The 17154-nt window shown below is 47.8% G+C and overlaps 1 protein-coding gene across 1 annotated transcript in view; it reads right to left on the bottom strand.

The window, feature by feature from the left end:
- Positions 1-4110: 4110 nt before the first annotated feature.
- pak1ip1 (PAK1 interacting protein 1) overlaps positions 4111-17154 on the bottom strand; it is a 149005-nt gene continuing 135961 nt past the window's right edge. The window contains exons 9-10 of the mRNA XM_072509556.1: positions 6124-6235; positions 4111-5419 (exon numbers count right to left, since the gene is read on the bottom strand). Coding sequence (XP_072365657.1) covers positions 5262-5419; positions 6124-6235 — 270 coding nt within the window. The 3' untranslated portion in view covers positions 4111-5261. The remainder of the gene's footprint in view (positions 5420-6123; positions 6236-17154) is intronic.

Below are 17154 nucleotides of genomic sequence, written 5' to 3'. Positions count from 1 at the left end.
CGAAGTCCAATCATTTGGAACCAGGTACAGGGTCCGCCCCGAAAGGCAGGAAGCCCCTGGGGACTATAAAGTTAAGCCCCCAAGTTCAAATCGTTCTTCTTGACCGGGTCACTTAGCAATGCAAACCAACCCTTGACAGTGACCGGTGCAGCTGCCGCCGCTCCTAGCTACCAATCTGTACCAACTTCAAATCCCACAGACTCAGAACCCGAACAAAAGGCCATTTGTTCCCCTGACCTGACCGAAGCTAAGTATAGGCCTGTTAGTTGTAGAAGTAGCTTAGAAGTAGAATTTATGCATGAGTAGCGATTACGGTGTATAATAAATGTGCTTTGATTTGAATCTTACTAATTGGTGTATTGAGTTATTGATCATTACTTGAACTTGAACCTCGTGGCGGTATCATAAAGATACCTGGCGACTCGAGAGCAAAGGTTATAAAACAGCCAATTGAACCAACCAAAAGTTAGCAACAGTACCCAATTCTATTTTTTTGCTAGCCATTGCACCACCGTGACGCCCAACAGAAATGTGCATCCCACAGTACACTACCCAGCACCATTGGCAGCATCCCAATCTGACCTCGCACAGGATTGGTATAAAGCAATGCCATGTTTCTGCACAGGGTCAAGGAATGCAGTTTATGATTTCTGCACTGGCACGCATTCAGATAGGGGGCTTGCAGCCAGGGCATGTACAGAGAAACCCACAGGCACTGAGCCCAACCCTGAAAATCTGGAAGGTCCGATCTTACCTGACACCATGGCGTGATGAATGTCTTATTGATTAGTGAATTTTGAACAGTATGTGGTTGCTTTGTTGGAATATACATTGGCAGGTGTAGGAAATAAGTTAAAAGTTTATCCTTTTATTGAAGAACTGTTTCTCTCTCGGGCAGTCCCTCAGTGTCCAGGTTGATTTGCTTCCACTCTGGGGATTTGGGTTCTGCAGTGGCTGAATAGTCCAATTCTGAATCTGCAGACTTCGCCACAGGTTTGGTATGTGGTGTTTGACGAGATGGGTGGGATGCTCTGGATTCTGCGCTCTCCTTCCACTGTTTACGCTTGGCCTCAGTGTACTTCACCCTATGACGCTCCAGATGATTGGCACCCTTGCGGATGCATTTTCTCCAGTTTGTGCATTCTAAGGTAAACGATTCCCATGTGGTCAAAGGGGATGTTTCTGATGCATACAGGAGGGCATGAATCATGGTTGCTCTGTAGACCATGAAGATGCTGCTGGATTTGAGGTCTCGGTCATCAAACGCACTGTTCCTCAGGCAGCCAAAGACTATACTGGCGCACAGGAGTCGATTCCGTCGTCATTGTCTGCTCGCGATGACAGGAGGCTCCCATGGTATGGGAAATGATGCCAAGGGCTCATCGTAGATCTCAACGGTTGAGTGGGGGTTCTTGTGTGGCAGGAGGGAGTTGATAGAGAACCTTCGTTTTCCGGATATTTAGGCTGAGGCCCATTCTCTCATATGCCTTGGCAAAATCATGGTTTTTAGCTCGGTCTCTGAATGTGCATGCCCACAGCGTCATCTGCGTACTGCAGCTCGATGAGAGGTTGGGGTGATCGTGGTTCTGGCCTGGAGGTGTTGGACGTTGAACAGTTTTACGCTTATCCGGGCAGCACGATAGCACAGTTGCTTCACAGCTCCAGGGTCCCAGATTCGATTCCCGGCTTGGGTCACTGTCTATGCGAGTCTGCCATTCTCCTCATGTCTGCATGGGCTTCTTCCGGGTGCTCCGGTTTCCTCCCACAGTCCAAAGATGTGCAGGTCAGGTGATTGGCCATGCTAAATTGCCCTTAGTGTTCAAAAAGGTGGGGTGGTGTTATTGGAATAGGATGGAGGTGTGGGCTTGGGAAGGGTGCTCTTTCCAAGGGCCCATGTAGACTTAATGGGCTGAATGGCCTCCTTCTGCACTGTAAATTCTGTGAGATTAGCTCCACTCCAGCGGGAGATTCTGGATGACGGGGTGAAGTGTTGCTGTCAGGACGATGGAGATGGTGCGATGATGCAGCCCTGTTTGACCCCAGTTGGTACACGCATTTGGTCTGTGGTCGTTCCATTTGTGAGGATTACGGCTTGCATGTTATCATGGAGCAGGTGGAGAATGGTGAATTTTTGCGGGCAGTCGAATTTGAGGAGGATGTTCCACAATCCCTCATGGACGACGTGGATCGAAGAAGGCCATGTGCAGAGGTTGATGCTGCTCCCTGCACTTCTCCTGTATTTGTCGCACGCTGAAGATCATGTCCATGGAGCCTCCTGATGGGCGGAAGCCGTACTGATACCCAGGTAGGAGCCCTTCAGCCATTGGGAGGCAGTAGAGGAGTATTCTCACGATGACCATTCCCCTGGCGGACCAAAGGGCAATCCCTCCATAATTTCCGCAGTCAGGCCTGATCCTTTCTTGAAGATGGTCACAATTAATGTGTCTCTGAGAACATCCAGCATAAGGGTGATGAGATTGTGGATTCTTGTCGAGTGCCTCTCTCGCATTTTAATATTTCTGCGGGGAGTCCATCTGCAGCAGAGGTCATGTTCTTCCAAAAAAGATCGGCTTTTTCGATCTCATGGCGAGTGGGGTTCTGCGGAGATGGTGGCAGGAAACATGTTGCGGGATGGCTACGAGAGCACTTGCGTCAAAGGCTGTGTCTTGTTGAGGAGATCCTCGAAGTGCTCTCTCCAGCAGGCGTTGACTTGCTTTGTCTTTGATGAGCATCTCTCCATTTTTGGCTCAGTTGGGTGGGTCCCTGGGTAGTCGGGACCGTTGTGAAGCTATTTCTTTGATGTTAATGTGGTTAATTCTGTGCTTAAATCATAGTTTGTTTTAATATAAAATATACCTATTGGTCAGAATCATCACTCCAGGGGTGAAGTATCCTTTCCTCACAGTGACAAAACATTGAATTCTTTACCTGTCAGTCTGGCCTCAATAAAACTCGAGTTGGATTTGTAGGCATAGTATTATTTATTTTTTAACCAACTTGCAAGTCTGACTCGCTTCTCAGGGACACAGAACACAGAACCAGTCTCCTGGACCCCTTGGAAACGAATGAGGTCCGAGACAAAGGGATCTCTGCAAATACATTCAAATGACATCAAGTTTCACATACTGATTCCCATAGGTCATCCTATAACTCTCCTGACCTGGCCATACATCCTAATTGGCTCACTTCTCATTCCTTAACCCTGGGCCTCTTATTACCCAGCATCCTTTTCTCCTCCTCCACCAGACACCCCTCCCCCTTCCTTGCCATGCTTTCTGAAATTCTTTATCTGTGAACTCACTAGAATTAGACTGGCCCACATCTACATTTAGCACAGGACTAAATCGCTGGCTTTGAATGCAGACCAAGGCAGGCCAGCAGCACGGTTCAATTCCCGCAACTGCCTCCCCGAACAGGCGCCGGAATGTGGCGACTAGGGGCTTTTCACAGTAACTTCATTGAAGCCTACTTGTGACAATAAGCGATTTTCATTTCATTATTGTAACTAATATATTTAAACTAACTACTTTATATCACATTCGTCAACAGTATTACAATTGTTTATAGTTTCTCATTCAGCATCCAAACAAAAATTGGTGCCTGGTCCGGTATCCTAACAATGAAGATCGGTGGCATTAGGTCACGTTATGTTTTTGCGCTTTGTCTAGGAAAGCAGCTTACGGTTTCTGCTTTGTGACACTTCCATTCCAGAATGGTTGGCCTCAGATCTGTTGTGATTGCGTGCGGGTCTGGGGTGGTCTGTCATCGGTGCCGCTTCCAGGCTGGTCTGCCATCAGGTGCCGGTTTTGGGGAAGTCGGCCATCGGGCCAGGCATGGTCAGTTGTCAGGTCCTGGGAAGCTGCCCGTCAGGTCTAGGTGCACCGTGGTGACCTTTCCCCTCCAAAATGCTGACTGATGTTGGGGCAATCTTCAGTATCTTATCCTGATGGCCACATTAAAAAGTTTTAAATCTACCCAGATGCAAGAATTACAGCTTGATGACAATACTGGAATGCTTCAGTGATTTAAACCCCTGGGACATATTCCAGCTTTTAGGATGATTAAAAGTAACAAGTTAGTATCTGAACAAATTTCACATGGCAAATGCTGACAAGTGGTAAAAAATTATCTTTATTAAATTATCTTTATTAGTCCGGAGACACATTTTAAATAACAATCTGACCTTTAACACACTGGCTGCAACACGCATCACTGAAATATGTGCTTCACACACCATTTGTTTGTTTAACGCAAGAACATTTAAATGCATTTTGGAATCAATTCATGTATAATCATGAGAAGGTGAGTTATCCTGCCATCAGTTTATATATTCATGTAATCACCCATAAATTGCTGCTTCGCCATTCTACAAGTTTTCCACTCACTTCCAGTTACATTGCAACTATACCATTTTTAAATGAGTAACGAAACAAAATGCTATAATTACTGGAGTCTAAGGGATCAGTTACGTATCAAAATGCCATATGAACAAACAGGATCGCCGGAGGTAAAAAAAGTAACTAGTTCATATTCTTTATATACTCTATTCAGTTTTGAAACTAGTCAGGTGAATGAGTGAGTAAAACTAACTTTACAAAATCAGAATGAATAAAATCTCTCAAATGTTATTAGCCTAAGAGTTGTCAAATATTGAGCCCCAGAGTACATTATAAAATTTCTTTTTGGCTAATTTTCACTTCCTCCACTTTACCCTGTTTTGTTTTCGGAACAAACTGACTTGCTAGAATAGTTCAACAGATGCCAATTTTCCTCAATTACTCTCAAGTAGCTGTTCTTCATTTATAAGGCAAGAATGAAAGTAAACAGTTTGTCCAATCTCTAAAATCATCATGATTGAACTGACTGGGTGGGTCATCAGAGGGTGTATGTGCCAGAGGTTTAGATCATACAGGAATATCTATTTTACATTTTATAACTTTATACTTCATTATATAGTGAAGTGAACATTCATATCTGTTAAAACTGGACTTTTGCCATGATTTGAAAACCACAATTTAGTTATTTCTAATTGACAGTAATCTTTTAAGGGTCTAGTTACTCAACATCTTAATATTCAGGGGTTTTAGTTCCGAGAGATTAATCCTAAGAAAGCAGTCTATTTAGAGAATGTCGATATCTCACTGATCTCCTCATGTCAACTTTACACATACAGAACCATAAAACAGGTAACCTGATCATCCATAGACTAACTATAGCTAGATATTATAGTCACACAATGGGAAAGGGTGCATTTCAACTTTTTATTGTTTATTTTTCTTCCTCCTCTCTTTTGCTGATGCAGCCATTTTCCTCTTGTTTGGAAGTTGCCAACCTCTCTTTGGATATTCATCCTCAACCAAGGAAGCTACTTTTATTTTATTTTCCTTTTCTTTACAATATTTATTGCTAGCTGCATCTTCTGCAACAGAACAAATATGGGAAAATAATTAGAACCAGTGGCAAAGTCATGAAATATCAAGTTAACATTCAAAGACAGTCAGGTGGAAGGAGGGAGAAGAGGGGAGAGAGTGGGGGGAGACACGAGGGGGGTGGGGGGCATACCAGGGTAGAGGGAGAGGTGGGCGGGCGAAAGGAGAGCGGGCTGGGTGAGATAAGACAGGAGGGTGGCCTGGGTGAGATAAGGCGGGCTGGGAGGGGGAGGTGATGGCAGGGTGGAAGGAGTTGAGGAAGGCAGGTGGGATTGGAGGGGGGGGGGGAAGAGGAGCGGAGGAGGGGGGTGGAGGGAGGGAAGGTGGGGTGGGAGGAAAGAAGAGAGCGGGCAGGTGGAGGGGAAAGTCTAATTGCAAGAGTTATCCTGACCACAGCACAGTATATGAACATTGCTTTTCCTAATTGCTAACAAAATGTTTAAAAGTCGAGAAATAATGTTCCCGCTAAGCTGTCTTTGAACAAGTCAAATCGGTATGTTACTGCCCACCATGACTTTGCAGGAAAATTAAGTAGCTGCTTGCTTATCCAAATTGCCTCTGCAATGTGCCTTCTAATCTCAGATTAGAAGGCACATTGCTGATACGAGTACATGGACTTCAGTGTCCCAAGTTAAGATTCCATATTGACAGTCAAAATTTAAATGCAGTAAATTCCACCATTCCTTTACAGTACCTTGCTCTTCAACCTCTTGTACAATACTTGCAGGATTTGACAGCCACACAGCCAGACAGGTTAGTCGGGCAGAAGTATTTACTTCACTCAGCAGAAAAGGGTGACCATGAACCTGAAAAACATACAACAGACAATGTTATAAATTGTATGCATCATTCACAAAGGTAGAGGAGGTCTTTAAACAGGAATCAATGCATGCTGTCCCAGAAGCAAACAGCACTTGCTTAAGCTCTGTTTCCATAAATCTGCGAGGTGGGTGACGAGCAAATCTCAAAATTCACACCTGAAAAATTGACCTTTACAGCCAGTAGTTTTGTCTTTTATCCCAGATTGATTACTTTCCCTTTGATATCTGCAGTCTTCTTAAGGGAATCTCAGTTTCCTGAATTTTACATTGCAGCTAGGAGTTCAAGTTGCAGATTCTCATATGGAAGAGGAGGAGTCTTCGTGGGGTGCACCACTCTCAATTCATTACAAAACATTGGACACTGCTGGAGACCTTCAAGAATGTAGTGCAGATCATTGCACAAATATGCAAAGAACTCAATAGGAGGAAACAACAAAGCAAATAATGTCGGTTATCAGAGATTCCATAGTTAGGGAACAAATGGGGATTTCTGTAATCATCAATCATGAGTTCCACATGTCGACAAGACTGCTTGTCCCATGCCCCCAATCTCCCCAAGGTCCCCCGACGTCTACCCATTTACCACCCCCTTGACCACCTGACCCCTTCCCCACCATCCTCCTGCCAATCCTACCCATTTACAAAGAACAAAACAGCACAGGCTCAGGTCCTTCGGCCCTCCAAGCCTGTACCAGTCATGACTTGGCGGACTTCCGATGGCGGCCATGGAGTGAGAGGTCGCTTATTTGGTAGCTTCCGCTCGTGGTGGACTTTTGGCACCTTTTCCTCCGATTTATGGGGGATTTGACCAGTAAAATTGGAGACTGGTGAGGAAGAGAAGAAGAATCTCCCACCAGTTTATGGAGTCGCAGACCAGAAGTGGTCTGGAAAAAAGAGATTGTTGATCAAAGAAGAGAGTGGAGCCTGCAGCACAGGAAAACATGGCGTAGGTTGACGAGCTGAGATTGCCGGCCCAGTGGTCAATGGAGCAGCGGTGAAATTCCCCCAGGAGAGTTTCGCTAAGCAAAGACAGGAGTACCTGGATCCGATTAAGATGGGGATTGATCGGGTGGAGCAAAAGTTGGAAGCCCAGGGACTGGCGATCCAGAAGGTGGAAGAGAAGGTGGCTGAGCACGAGGATCAGCTAACTGCGATGGCAATGGAGATGGATCTGATGAGGGACCATCAGAAAAGGCTGCAGGAGAAGGTGGAGGATTTAGAGAACAGGTCGCGCAGGCAGAATTTGAGGATCGTTGACCTCCCGGAGGGCATCGAGGATCGGATGCAGGGGCATACGCATATGTTCGAGAAGCTGCTTGGCGAAGGTCCGTTTGCTCAATCCCTGCAAGTGGACAGGGCGCATGGAGCGCTTGCAAGGAAGCCATGGATGAATGAGCCGCCGAGGGCGATGGTGGTGCGAATGCACCGGTTCCTGGATAAGGAACCGATTTAGAGGTGGGCCAGGCAGGCGAGGAGTGGCAAATGAGAAGACAGCGAGCTGCACATTTACCAGGACTTGGGTGCGAACTGGCCAAAAGAAGAACGAGCTTTAACAAGGTTAAATCGGCCCTCTTCAAGAAGAGGGCGAGGTTCGGCATGCTGTACCCAGCTCATTTGTGGGTCACTTACAGGGGCTAAGAACATTATTTTGGATCGCCGGGTGAGGCGATGAACTTTGACAAGGATAGGAGACTGGCAGGTGATTGAGGACATTGAACTTGGGGGAGTTCTGTGCCTGTGCTGCTAAACATATTTTCTTTTTGAGCCGCGTATGTAGTGTTTTTGTACCAATGTTTTGGAAAGTTGCTCAGCTTTGTGTGCGGGTTAACTTTGTTCTTGTGGGGGGGGGGGGGGGGATGGTGGATGGTATTTTCTTCTTTGTGTTTGTTGGGGAGTGTGATGTTTTGCATATGTATGTTCGAGCGGGAGGGGGGAACATTAGGGGGTAGGATGCTTGGCGCCATGGGTGGGGGCTACCAGACTAGCTGGGCGGGCTAGCTCAGTGGGGGGCGAGCAGGTACCTAGTTTGATATGAGGGGTGGGATTGTTGTTTCGTTAGTGGGGGGGGGGGGGGCGGGGGGGGGGGGGGAAAGAGCGGGTGAATTGTTCTGCTGACAGGGGAGGGACGAGCGTTGGGAGACAAATTGGAGGTAGAGGACGGTGGGGGCCCGAGGGCGGGCCTGAGGAGGCGCGGGACGCGAGCTGGAGGCTGGCCTAAGAAGGGTGATGGTTGATCGGCAGGGGGAGGGGGGTTGCCCCCCGACCAGGCTGATCACATGGAACGTGAGAGGGCCGAATGGGTCGGTCAAGAGGGCTCTCGTGTTCGCGCATTTGAGGAGGTTGAAGCTGATGTGGCAATGCTACAAGAGACACACCTGAGGGTAGTGGATCAGACTCGACTGAGGAAGGGGTAGGTTGGGCAGGTATTTCATTCGGGGAGAGACTCTAAGACTAGGGGGGCTGTGATCCTGATCAATAAGCAGGTGTCATTCGAGGTAGGGAATATAGTGGCGAGCTCAGGGATAGGCACATCATGGTGAGTGGGAAGCTGGAGGGGATGCCAGTGGTATTGTGATTATTTACGCACCAAATTAGGTTGACGCGGAGTTCATGAGGCGGGTATTAGGGAAGATCCTGGATCTGGACTCACAGAAGCTGATTATGGGGGGGGGGTAGACCCATGGAGATTCATTCGGACGGCCAAGAGCTAAGGAGTTTTATTTTTTTATCCCCACGTGCACAAAGTGTACTCTCGGATTGATTTTTTTCATTTTAAACAGGGCTTTACTGGCGGGGGTGGTGGATACCAAGTATTCGCCGATTGTTGTGTCGCATCATGCCCCACATTGGGTGGATCTACGGGTGAGCAAGGAGGGGGGTCAGCGCCCGCAATGGTGATTGGATGTAGGACTCTTAGCAGATGAGCGGGCGGATGAGAGAGGCCATCCAGAATTATTTGGAGATAAAAGATACAGGGGAAGTTTCGGCAGCAAAGGTATGGGAAGCGTTTGAAGGGGGGGCGGGGGAGAGCTAATTTGGATACAGGCTTATAGGGAGAAGGTGGAGCTGGTGAGGGAAATACTCCAGGTGGATAGTAGGTGATAAGTACGTACCGGTCAGGCAGGGAGGAAGGCATCGAGCGAGGGAACCGTGGTTTACCAAAGAAGTGTTAAGAGGAAGAAGGAGGCCGATGTGAAGATGAGGTGTGAAGTTTTAGTTTGGGCGATGGATAGTTACAAGGTAGCGAGGAAGGATCTAAAGAGAGAGCTAAGACGAGCAAGGAGGGGACATGAGAAGTATTTGGCAGGTAGGATCAAGGAAAACCCAAAAGCTTTCTATAGGTATGTCAGGAATAAGCGAATGACTAGGGTAAGAGTAGGGCCAGTCAAGGACAGGGATGGGAAGTTGTGTGTGGAGTCTGAAGAGATAGGCGAGATACTAAATGAATATTTTTTGTCAGTATTCACTCAGGAAAATGATAATGTTGTGGAGGAGAATGCTGAGACCCAGGCTATTAGAATAGATGGCATTGAGGTACGTAGGGAAGAGGTGTTGGCAATTCTGGACAGGCTGAAAATAGATTAGTCCCCGGGGCCTGATGGGATTTATCCTAGGATTCTCTGGAACCCAGGGAAGAGATTGCTGGGCCTTTGGCTTTGGTTTTTATGTCATCATTGGCTACAGGAATAGTGCCAGAGGACTGGAGGTTAGCAAATGTGGTCCCTTTGTTCAAAAAGGGGAGTAGAGACAACCCAGGCAACTATAGACCGGTGAGCCTCACGTCTGTTGTGGGTAAAGTCTTGGAGGGGATTATAAGAGACATGATTTATAATCATCTAGATAGGAATAATATGATCAGGGATAGTCAACATGGCTTTGTGAAGGGTAGGTCATGCCTCACAATCCTTATTGAGTTCTTTGAGAAGGTGACTGAACAGGTAGACGAGGGTAGAGCAGTTGATGTGGTGTATATGGATTTCAGCAAAGCGTTTGATAAGGTTCCCCACGGTAGGCTATTGCAGAAAATACGGAGGCTGGGGATTGAGGGGGATTTAGAGATGTGGATCAGAAATTGGCTAGCTGAAAGAAGACAGAGGGTGGTGGTTGATGGGAAATGTTCAGAATGGAGATCAGTTACAAGTGGCGTACCACAAGGATCTGTTCTGGGGCCGTTGCTGTTTGTCATTTTTATCAATGACCTAGAGGAGGGCGCAGAAGAGTGGGTGAGTAAATTTGCGGACGACACTAAAGTCGGTGGTGTTGTCGACAGTGCGGAAGGATGTAGCAGGTTACAGAGGGACATAGATAAGCTGCAGAGCTGGGCTGAGAGGTGGCAAACGGAGTTTAATGTAGAGAAGTGTGAGGTGATTCACTTTGGAAGGAATAACAGGAATGCGGAATTTAAAGTAGTCCAACTGTACCATTAATGGTACAGTTCTTGGAAGTGTGGATGAGCAGAGGGATCTAGGTGACCATGTACATAGATCCCTGAAAGTTGCCACCCAGGTTGATAGGGTTGTGAAGAAGGCCTATGGAGTGTTGGCCTTTATTGGTAGAGGGATTGAGTTCCGGAGTCATGAGGTCATGTTGCAGCTGTACAAAACTCTGGTACGGCCGCATTTGGAGTATTGCGTACAGTTCTGGTCACCGCATTATAGGAAGGACGTGGAGGCTTTGGTGCGGATGCAGAGGAGATTTACCAGGATGTTGCCTGGTATGGAGGGAAAATCTTATGAGGAAAGGCTGATGGACTTGAGGTTGTTTTCGTTGGAGAGAACAAGGTTAAGAGGAGACTTAATAGAGGCATACAAAATGAGCGGGGGTTAGATAGGGTGGACAGTGAGAGTCTTCTCCCGCGGATGGAAATGGCTAGCACGAGGGGACACATAGCTTTAAACTGAGGGGTAATAGATATAGGACAGAGGTCAGAGGTAGGTTCTTTACGCAAAGAGTGGTGAGGCCGTGGAATGCCCTACCTGCAACAGTAGTGAACTCGCCAACATTGAGGGCATTTAAAAGTTTATTGGATAAGCATATGGATGATAATGGCATAGTGTAGGTTAGATAGCTTTTTGTTTCGGTGCAACATCGTGGGCTGAAGGGCCTGTACTGCGCTGTATCGTTCTATGTTCTATGTAGGTATTCTAAAGCCCTGGAGGCGGGGTTGTTGAAGGAGCGGCAGAAGCTGCAGATGGAGTTTGGTCTGCTATCTACAGGAAAGGCGGGACAGTGAAGGAAGGTGAGGGGGGGCGATATACGAGTATGGTGAGAAGGCCAGTAGGATGTCAGCACACCAGCTAAGGAAGAGGGAGGTAGCCAGGGAGATAGGAAGAGTGAAGGACGGAGGAGGGAATACGGTCTTGGGACCCAGCATGGATGAATGGGGTGTTTAAGCAGTTTTACAGTCGGCTGTATGAGTCGGAACCCCCAGCTGGGATAGAGCGGCCGAGGCAGTTTTTGGAAGGATTGGAGTTTCCGATGGTGGAGGAAGGGTTAGAGGAGGGGTTGGGAGCCCCGATCGGAATTGTGGAAGTAGTAGAGGGATTGGAGGCCATGCAGTCGGGTAAGGCCCCGGGACCGGACGGCTACGCAGTGGAATTCTACAAGAGGTTCTCTGAGATACTGGGCCCGCTGCTGGTGAGGGCATTTAATGAGGCTAGAGAGCGAGGTGTCCTTCTCCCAACAATGTCGCAGGCTTCGATATCATCGAAAGTGAAGCGGGAGAAGGACCCAGAGCAACGTGGGTCAGACAGACCAATCTCCCTTCTGAATGTCAATGCCAAATTGCTGGCCAAAATTTACCTTCAAGGATAGAGGACTGTGTTCCGGAGGTTATAGGGGGAAGACCAGACGGGGTTTGTTAAAGGCAGGCAGCCAACAGCAAACGTTAGAAAGCTCCTAAATGTGATCATGATGCCCTCCGAGGGGAGGGAGGCGGAGGTAGTGGTCGCTATGGACGCGGAAAAGGCCTTCGACCAGGTGGAATGGAATTATCTGTGGGAGGTCCTGGGACGGTTTGGGTTTGGACAGCGCTTTATTGACTGGGTTTGGTTGCTATACCAGGCACTGGTGGCAAGTGTGCGGACGAATCGACTGAGGTTGGACTACTTTAAATTGCACTGAGGGACAAGGCAAGGATGTCCTCTCTCCCCACTGTTGTTTGCCTTGGCCAGAGCCGTTAGCAATGGCGCTGAGAGCATCAAAGGACTAGAAGGGGCTGGTCCGGGGGGGATGGAACACAGGGTCTCATTGTATGCAGACGACCGACTCCTATACATTTCTGACCCGTTAGGGGGGATGGGGGTGATTATGCGGATCTACGGGGAATTTGGCCGGTTCTCGGGGTACAAATTGAATATGGGTAAACGTGAGGTTTTTGTGATCCAGGCGAGGGGGCAGGAGAGGAGACTGGGGGAGCTGCCGTTTAAAGTGGTGGGAAGGAGCTTCCGTTATTTGGGAATTTAGGTGGCACGGGGATGGGAGCAGTTACATAAATGAAATTTGACCCGGCTAGTTGAGCAAATGAAGGAGGACTTTCGGAGGTGGGAAAATGCTCCCGCTGTCACTGGCGGGGAGGGTACAGACCGTAAAAATGACAGTTCTCCCGAGGTTTCTGTTTGTTTTCCAGTGCCTCCCTATTTTCATACCAAAGGCCTTTAAGCGGGTGAATAGGGTGATCTCTATGTTTTGTGAGGGCGGGTAAAACCCCGAGAGCAAAGAAAGTGCTGCTGGAGCGAAGCCGAGGTGGGGGCGGGGGGGGGGCTGGCGCTGCCAAACTTTAGTAATTACTACTGGGCGGTGAGAGTCTGGGGGCAGTGGCGGAAACATATGGGAGTGGAGGGAGATGGGGGCTGGATTGGGGGGGGGGGGGATCGGAGGTGGCAGAGAGCAGGGATTGAGAGGCTGGGGCTATTTATTTATGAGAGCTTTCCATGTTTAGAGGATTTGGAGGAGGAGTTTGAATTGCCGGGAGGGAATGGGTTTTGATATCTGCAGATAAGGGATTTTGTGTTTAGAGTAGGCAGGTACAAGGGGAGATGGAGGGATGTGTTACGCACTTAACTATGTGTGCATTTGTATTTGTATTGTTTGTTATAAAATCATAAATGCCTTAATAAAAATTTTTTCAAAAAAAATACCACCCTTGGTCAAAACCCTCAGCATTCCTTATGCTGTATCCCTCTAGATCCATCCTATCCATGTATTTGTCGAGATGTCTTTTGAACGCCGTTAATGTGTCTGCTTCCATTACCTCCCCTGGCAACGCGTTCCATGCAGTCACCACTCTGTAAAAAAACCTGCCTCGCACGTCCCCTCTAAGCATTGTGGATCGCACAATTGCTTCACAGTTCCAGGGTCCCAGGTTCGATTCCGGCTTGGGTCACTGCCTGTGCGGAGTCTGCACATCCTCCCCGTGTGTGCGTGGGTTTCCTCCGGGTGTTTCGGTTTCCTCCCACAGTCCAAAGATGTGCAGGTTAGGTGGATTGGCCATGATAAATTGCCCTTAGTGTCCAAAATTGCCCTTAGTGTTGGGTGGGGTTACTGGGTTATGGGGATAGGGTGTAGGTGTTGACCTTGGGTAGGGTGCTCTTTCTAAGAGCTGGTGCAGACTCGATGGGCCAAACGGCCTCCTTCTGCACTGTAAATTCTATGATAAAAAGCTTCTATGATTGTCCCACGGAGCTTAAACCTATGCCTGCTGGTGATTGACCCCTCTACCGTGGGAAAGAGTGCCTGCGCATCCACTCAATCCATGCCCTTCATAAACATGTAGACCTCTATCAGGTCACCCCCACAACCTCCGCCGTTGTAATCATAGAATTAGAATCAGAAGGAGGCCATTCGGCCCACCAAGTCTGCACCGGCTCTTGGAAAGAGCACCCTACTTAAGCCCACGCCTCCACCCGATTCCTGTACCCCAGTAACCCCACTTAACCTTTTGTACACCAAGGGGCAATTTAGCATGGCCAATTCACCTAACCTGCACATCTTTGCACTGTGGGAAGAAATTGGAGCACCCGGAGGAAACCCACGCAGACACGGGGAGAAAGTGCAAACTCCACACAGACAGTCACTCGGGGCCCTGGAGCTGTGAGGCAGCAGCGCTAGCCACCGTGCAGCCCCTAATGAAAATAGTCCAAGTTTATTCAGCCTCTCCGCATAGCTAACACCCTGGCAAACCTCCTCTGCACCCTCTCAAAAGCCTCCAAATCCTTCTGGTTGTCTGGCAACCAGAATTGTGCGCAATATTCCAAGTGCAGCCTTACCAAGATTCTATACAACTGTAGCATGACTTGCCAGTTTTTATATTCGATGCCCCGTCTAATGAAGGCAAGCAATTTGTTTACTTTCTTACCTGCATACTTACCTTTTCCCTGGTCTATCAAAGTGGCTGGACCTTTAAACATACCTACTTTATGGCACCTAGTGCTGTAAAAACAAGACAAATGCAACTATATGGCATAAACCCAGTGAAGTAAGGTTTTGCACAGCTTACAGCAATACAAAATTGAATGTAATCAGGGTTGGAGTTAGGGTTTTACTCGAACTGAGAAATATGTTGCGTGAAACGTGGGTGACCTGGTGGCAAAGCTGCCTCACAGCACCAGGGATCAATTCCGGCCTTGGGTGACTATATGGAGTTTGCACTTCCTCCCTGTATCTGCAGAGATTTCCTCTGGGTTCTCCGGTTTCCTTCCACTGTCCAAAGATGTGCAGGTTAGGTGGATTGGCCATGCTTAATCCTACTTAGTGTTCAAAAGGTTAGATGGAATTAAGGGGATGGGACGGATTGTGGGCCTAGGTAGGGTGCTCTTTCAGAGAGTTGGTGTAGACTCGATGGGCTGAAAGGTCTCCTTCTACACTAGAGATTCCATAAATATATCTCCAAATTTTCAGATGACTCAAAGCTGGTGGGAGGGGGAGCTGGGAGGGGGATGTAGAGAAGCTTCAGTGTTTTGGACAAGTTGAGTGGGTAGGGAAATGCATGGCAGATGTAGTATTGCTGAGGCAGAGAAATTGTGAATATTGTGCCGTGAGGCATGATGGTAAAAGAGGCTCACAGACTTGGTTGTGAAAAGCTGCAGCTCAGCAAAATGAGTTTTGTGGGAAAAGGAAGAACAGCAACTTGTATATCTGAACCCTTCACTAATAACACTGCTGAACCAGTGAAAACAAGACTCTTCAAGGGCAACTGATGCCGACGTGGTAATGTTTACAGAACTACATCTTATAAAAAGTAGAAGCTTCCGATTTTTCAACAGCGATAACCCTGGGGATCAACATTCATGGAGAAGAGACCTGGAATTTGGAAACTCAGAAGAATAAAAAACCCTCTAGAGCGGGCTTAGCCAGTTCTCGCTATCGGGTAGTATTTTGAATTCAAGTTGTGAGTCTTGAAACGTATGTAACTGTTCAAATAAGCGTATCACTGAAGCCTTATTGAGTTAAATAAAGTTGTATTGAATAGTTTGCATTGAGTGTAATCCAGAGTACGACGATTTATCCGTTTCGTCAGTTGAAGCCAATAGAGGGCGACAACAGTATAATGTGGATAAATGTGAGGTTATCTACTTTAGTCGCAAAACAGAAAGGCAGATTATCTGAATGACTATAAGACAGAGAGGGGAATGTGCAACGAGACCTGGGTGTCCTTGTACAATAATCGCTGATAGGAAGCATACAGGAAGCAGCATGTTGGCAAAGTGGTTAGCACTGCTACCTCATGGCGCTGAGGACCCAGGCTCAACCCCGGCCTGGGCCACTGTCAGTGTTGAGTTTGCACATTTCCCCCGGGTCTGTGTGGGTCTCACCTCCACAACCAAAAATTTGCTGGAAAGGTGGATTGGCCACGCTAAATTGCCCCTTAATTGGAAAAAAAGAATTGGGTACTCTGAATTTGTTTTTTAAAAAAGTAAACTTACAAGTACAGCAAGCGGTAGTGGTGTGTTGGCCTTCATAACGAGAGGATTTGAGTACAGGATCAGGGATGTCTTGCTGCAATTATACAGAGCCCTGGTGAGACCACACCTTGAATAGTGTGTGCAGGTTTGGTCCCCTTATCTGAAAAAGGATGTTCTTGATATAGAGGGAGCGCAGCAAAGCTTTAGCAGTCTGATTCCTGGGATCGCAGGACTGATGTACGAGGAGAGATTGAGTCAGTTAGGATGATATTCGCTTGAGTTCAACAGAATAAGGGGAAATATCAGAGAAACCTATAATGTTTTAACAGCACTAGAGAGCACATGCAGGAGGAGTGTCCCCGGTGGCGGGGGAGTGCAGAACCAGGGCCACAGTCTGAGCATATGAGGTGAACTATTTAATTTATTTTTAAAAATAATCTTTGCTGTCACAAGTAGGCTTACATTAACACTGCAATGAAGTTACTGTGAAAAGTCTCTAGTCGCCACATTGCGGCACCTGTTTGGGTACACAGAGGGAGAATTCAGAATGTCCAATTCACCGAACATCACATCTTTCGGGACTTGTGGGAGGAAACTGGAGCACCCGGAGGAAACCCACGCACTCACAGGGAGAACGTGCAGACTCCACACACAGACAGTGACCCAAGCCGGGAATCGAACAGCACGGTAGCCTTGTGGATAGCACAATTGCTTCACAGCTCCAGGGTCCCAGGTTCGATTCTGGCTTGGGTCACTGTCTGTGCGGAGTCTGCACATCCTCCCCGTGTGTGCGTGGGTTTCCTCCGGGTGCTCCGGTTTCCTCCCACAGTCCAAAGATGTGCGGGTTAGGTGGATTGGCCATGATAAATTGCCCTTAGTGTCCAAAATTGCCCGTGGGGTTACTGGGTTATGGGGATAGGGTGGCGGTGTTGACCTTGGGTAGGGTGCTCTTTCCAAGAGCCGGTGCAGACTCGATGGGCCGAATGGCCTCCTTCTGCACTG

Source organism: Scyliorhinus torazame, chromosome 6, assembly GCF_047496885.1.
Source record: "Scyliorhinus torazame isolate Kashiwa2021f chromosome 6, sScyTor2.1, whole genome shotgun sequence".
NCBI classification, from domain to species: Eukaryota; Metazoa; Chordata; class Chondrichthyes; order Carcharhiniformes; family Scyliorhinidae; genus Scyliorhinus; species Scyliorhinus torazame.
This window is presented reverse-complemented; position numbering and strand designations above follow the sequence as displayed.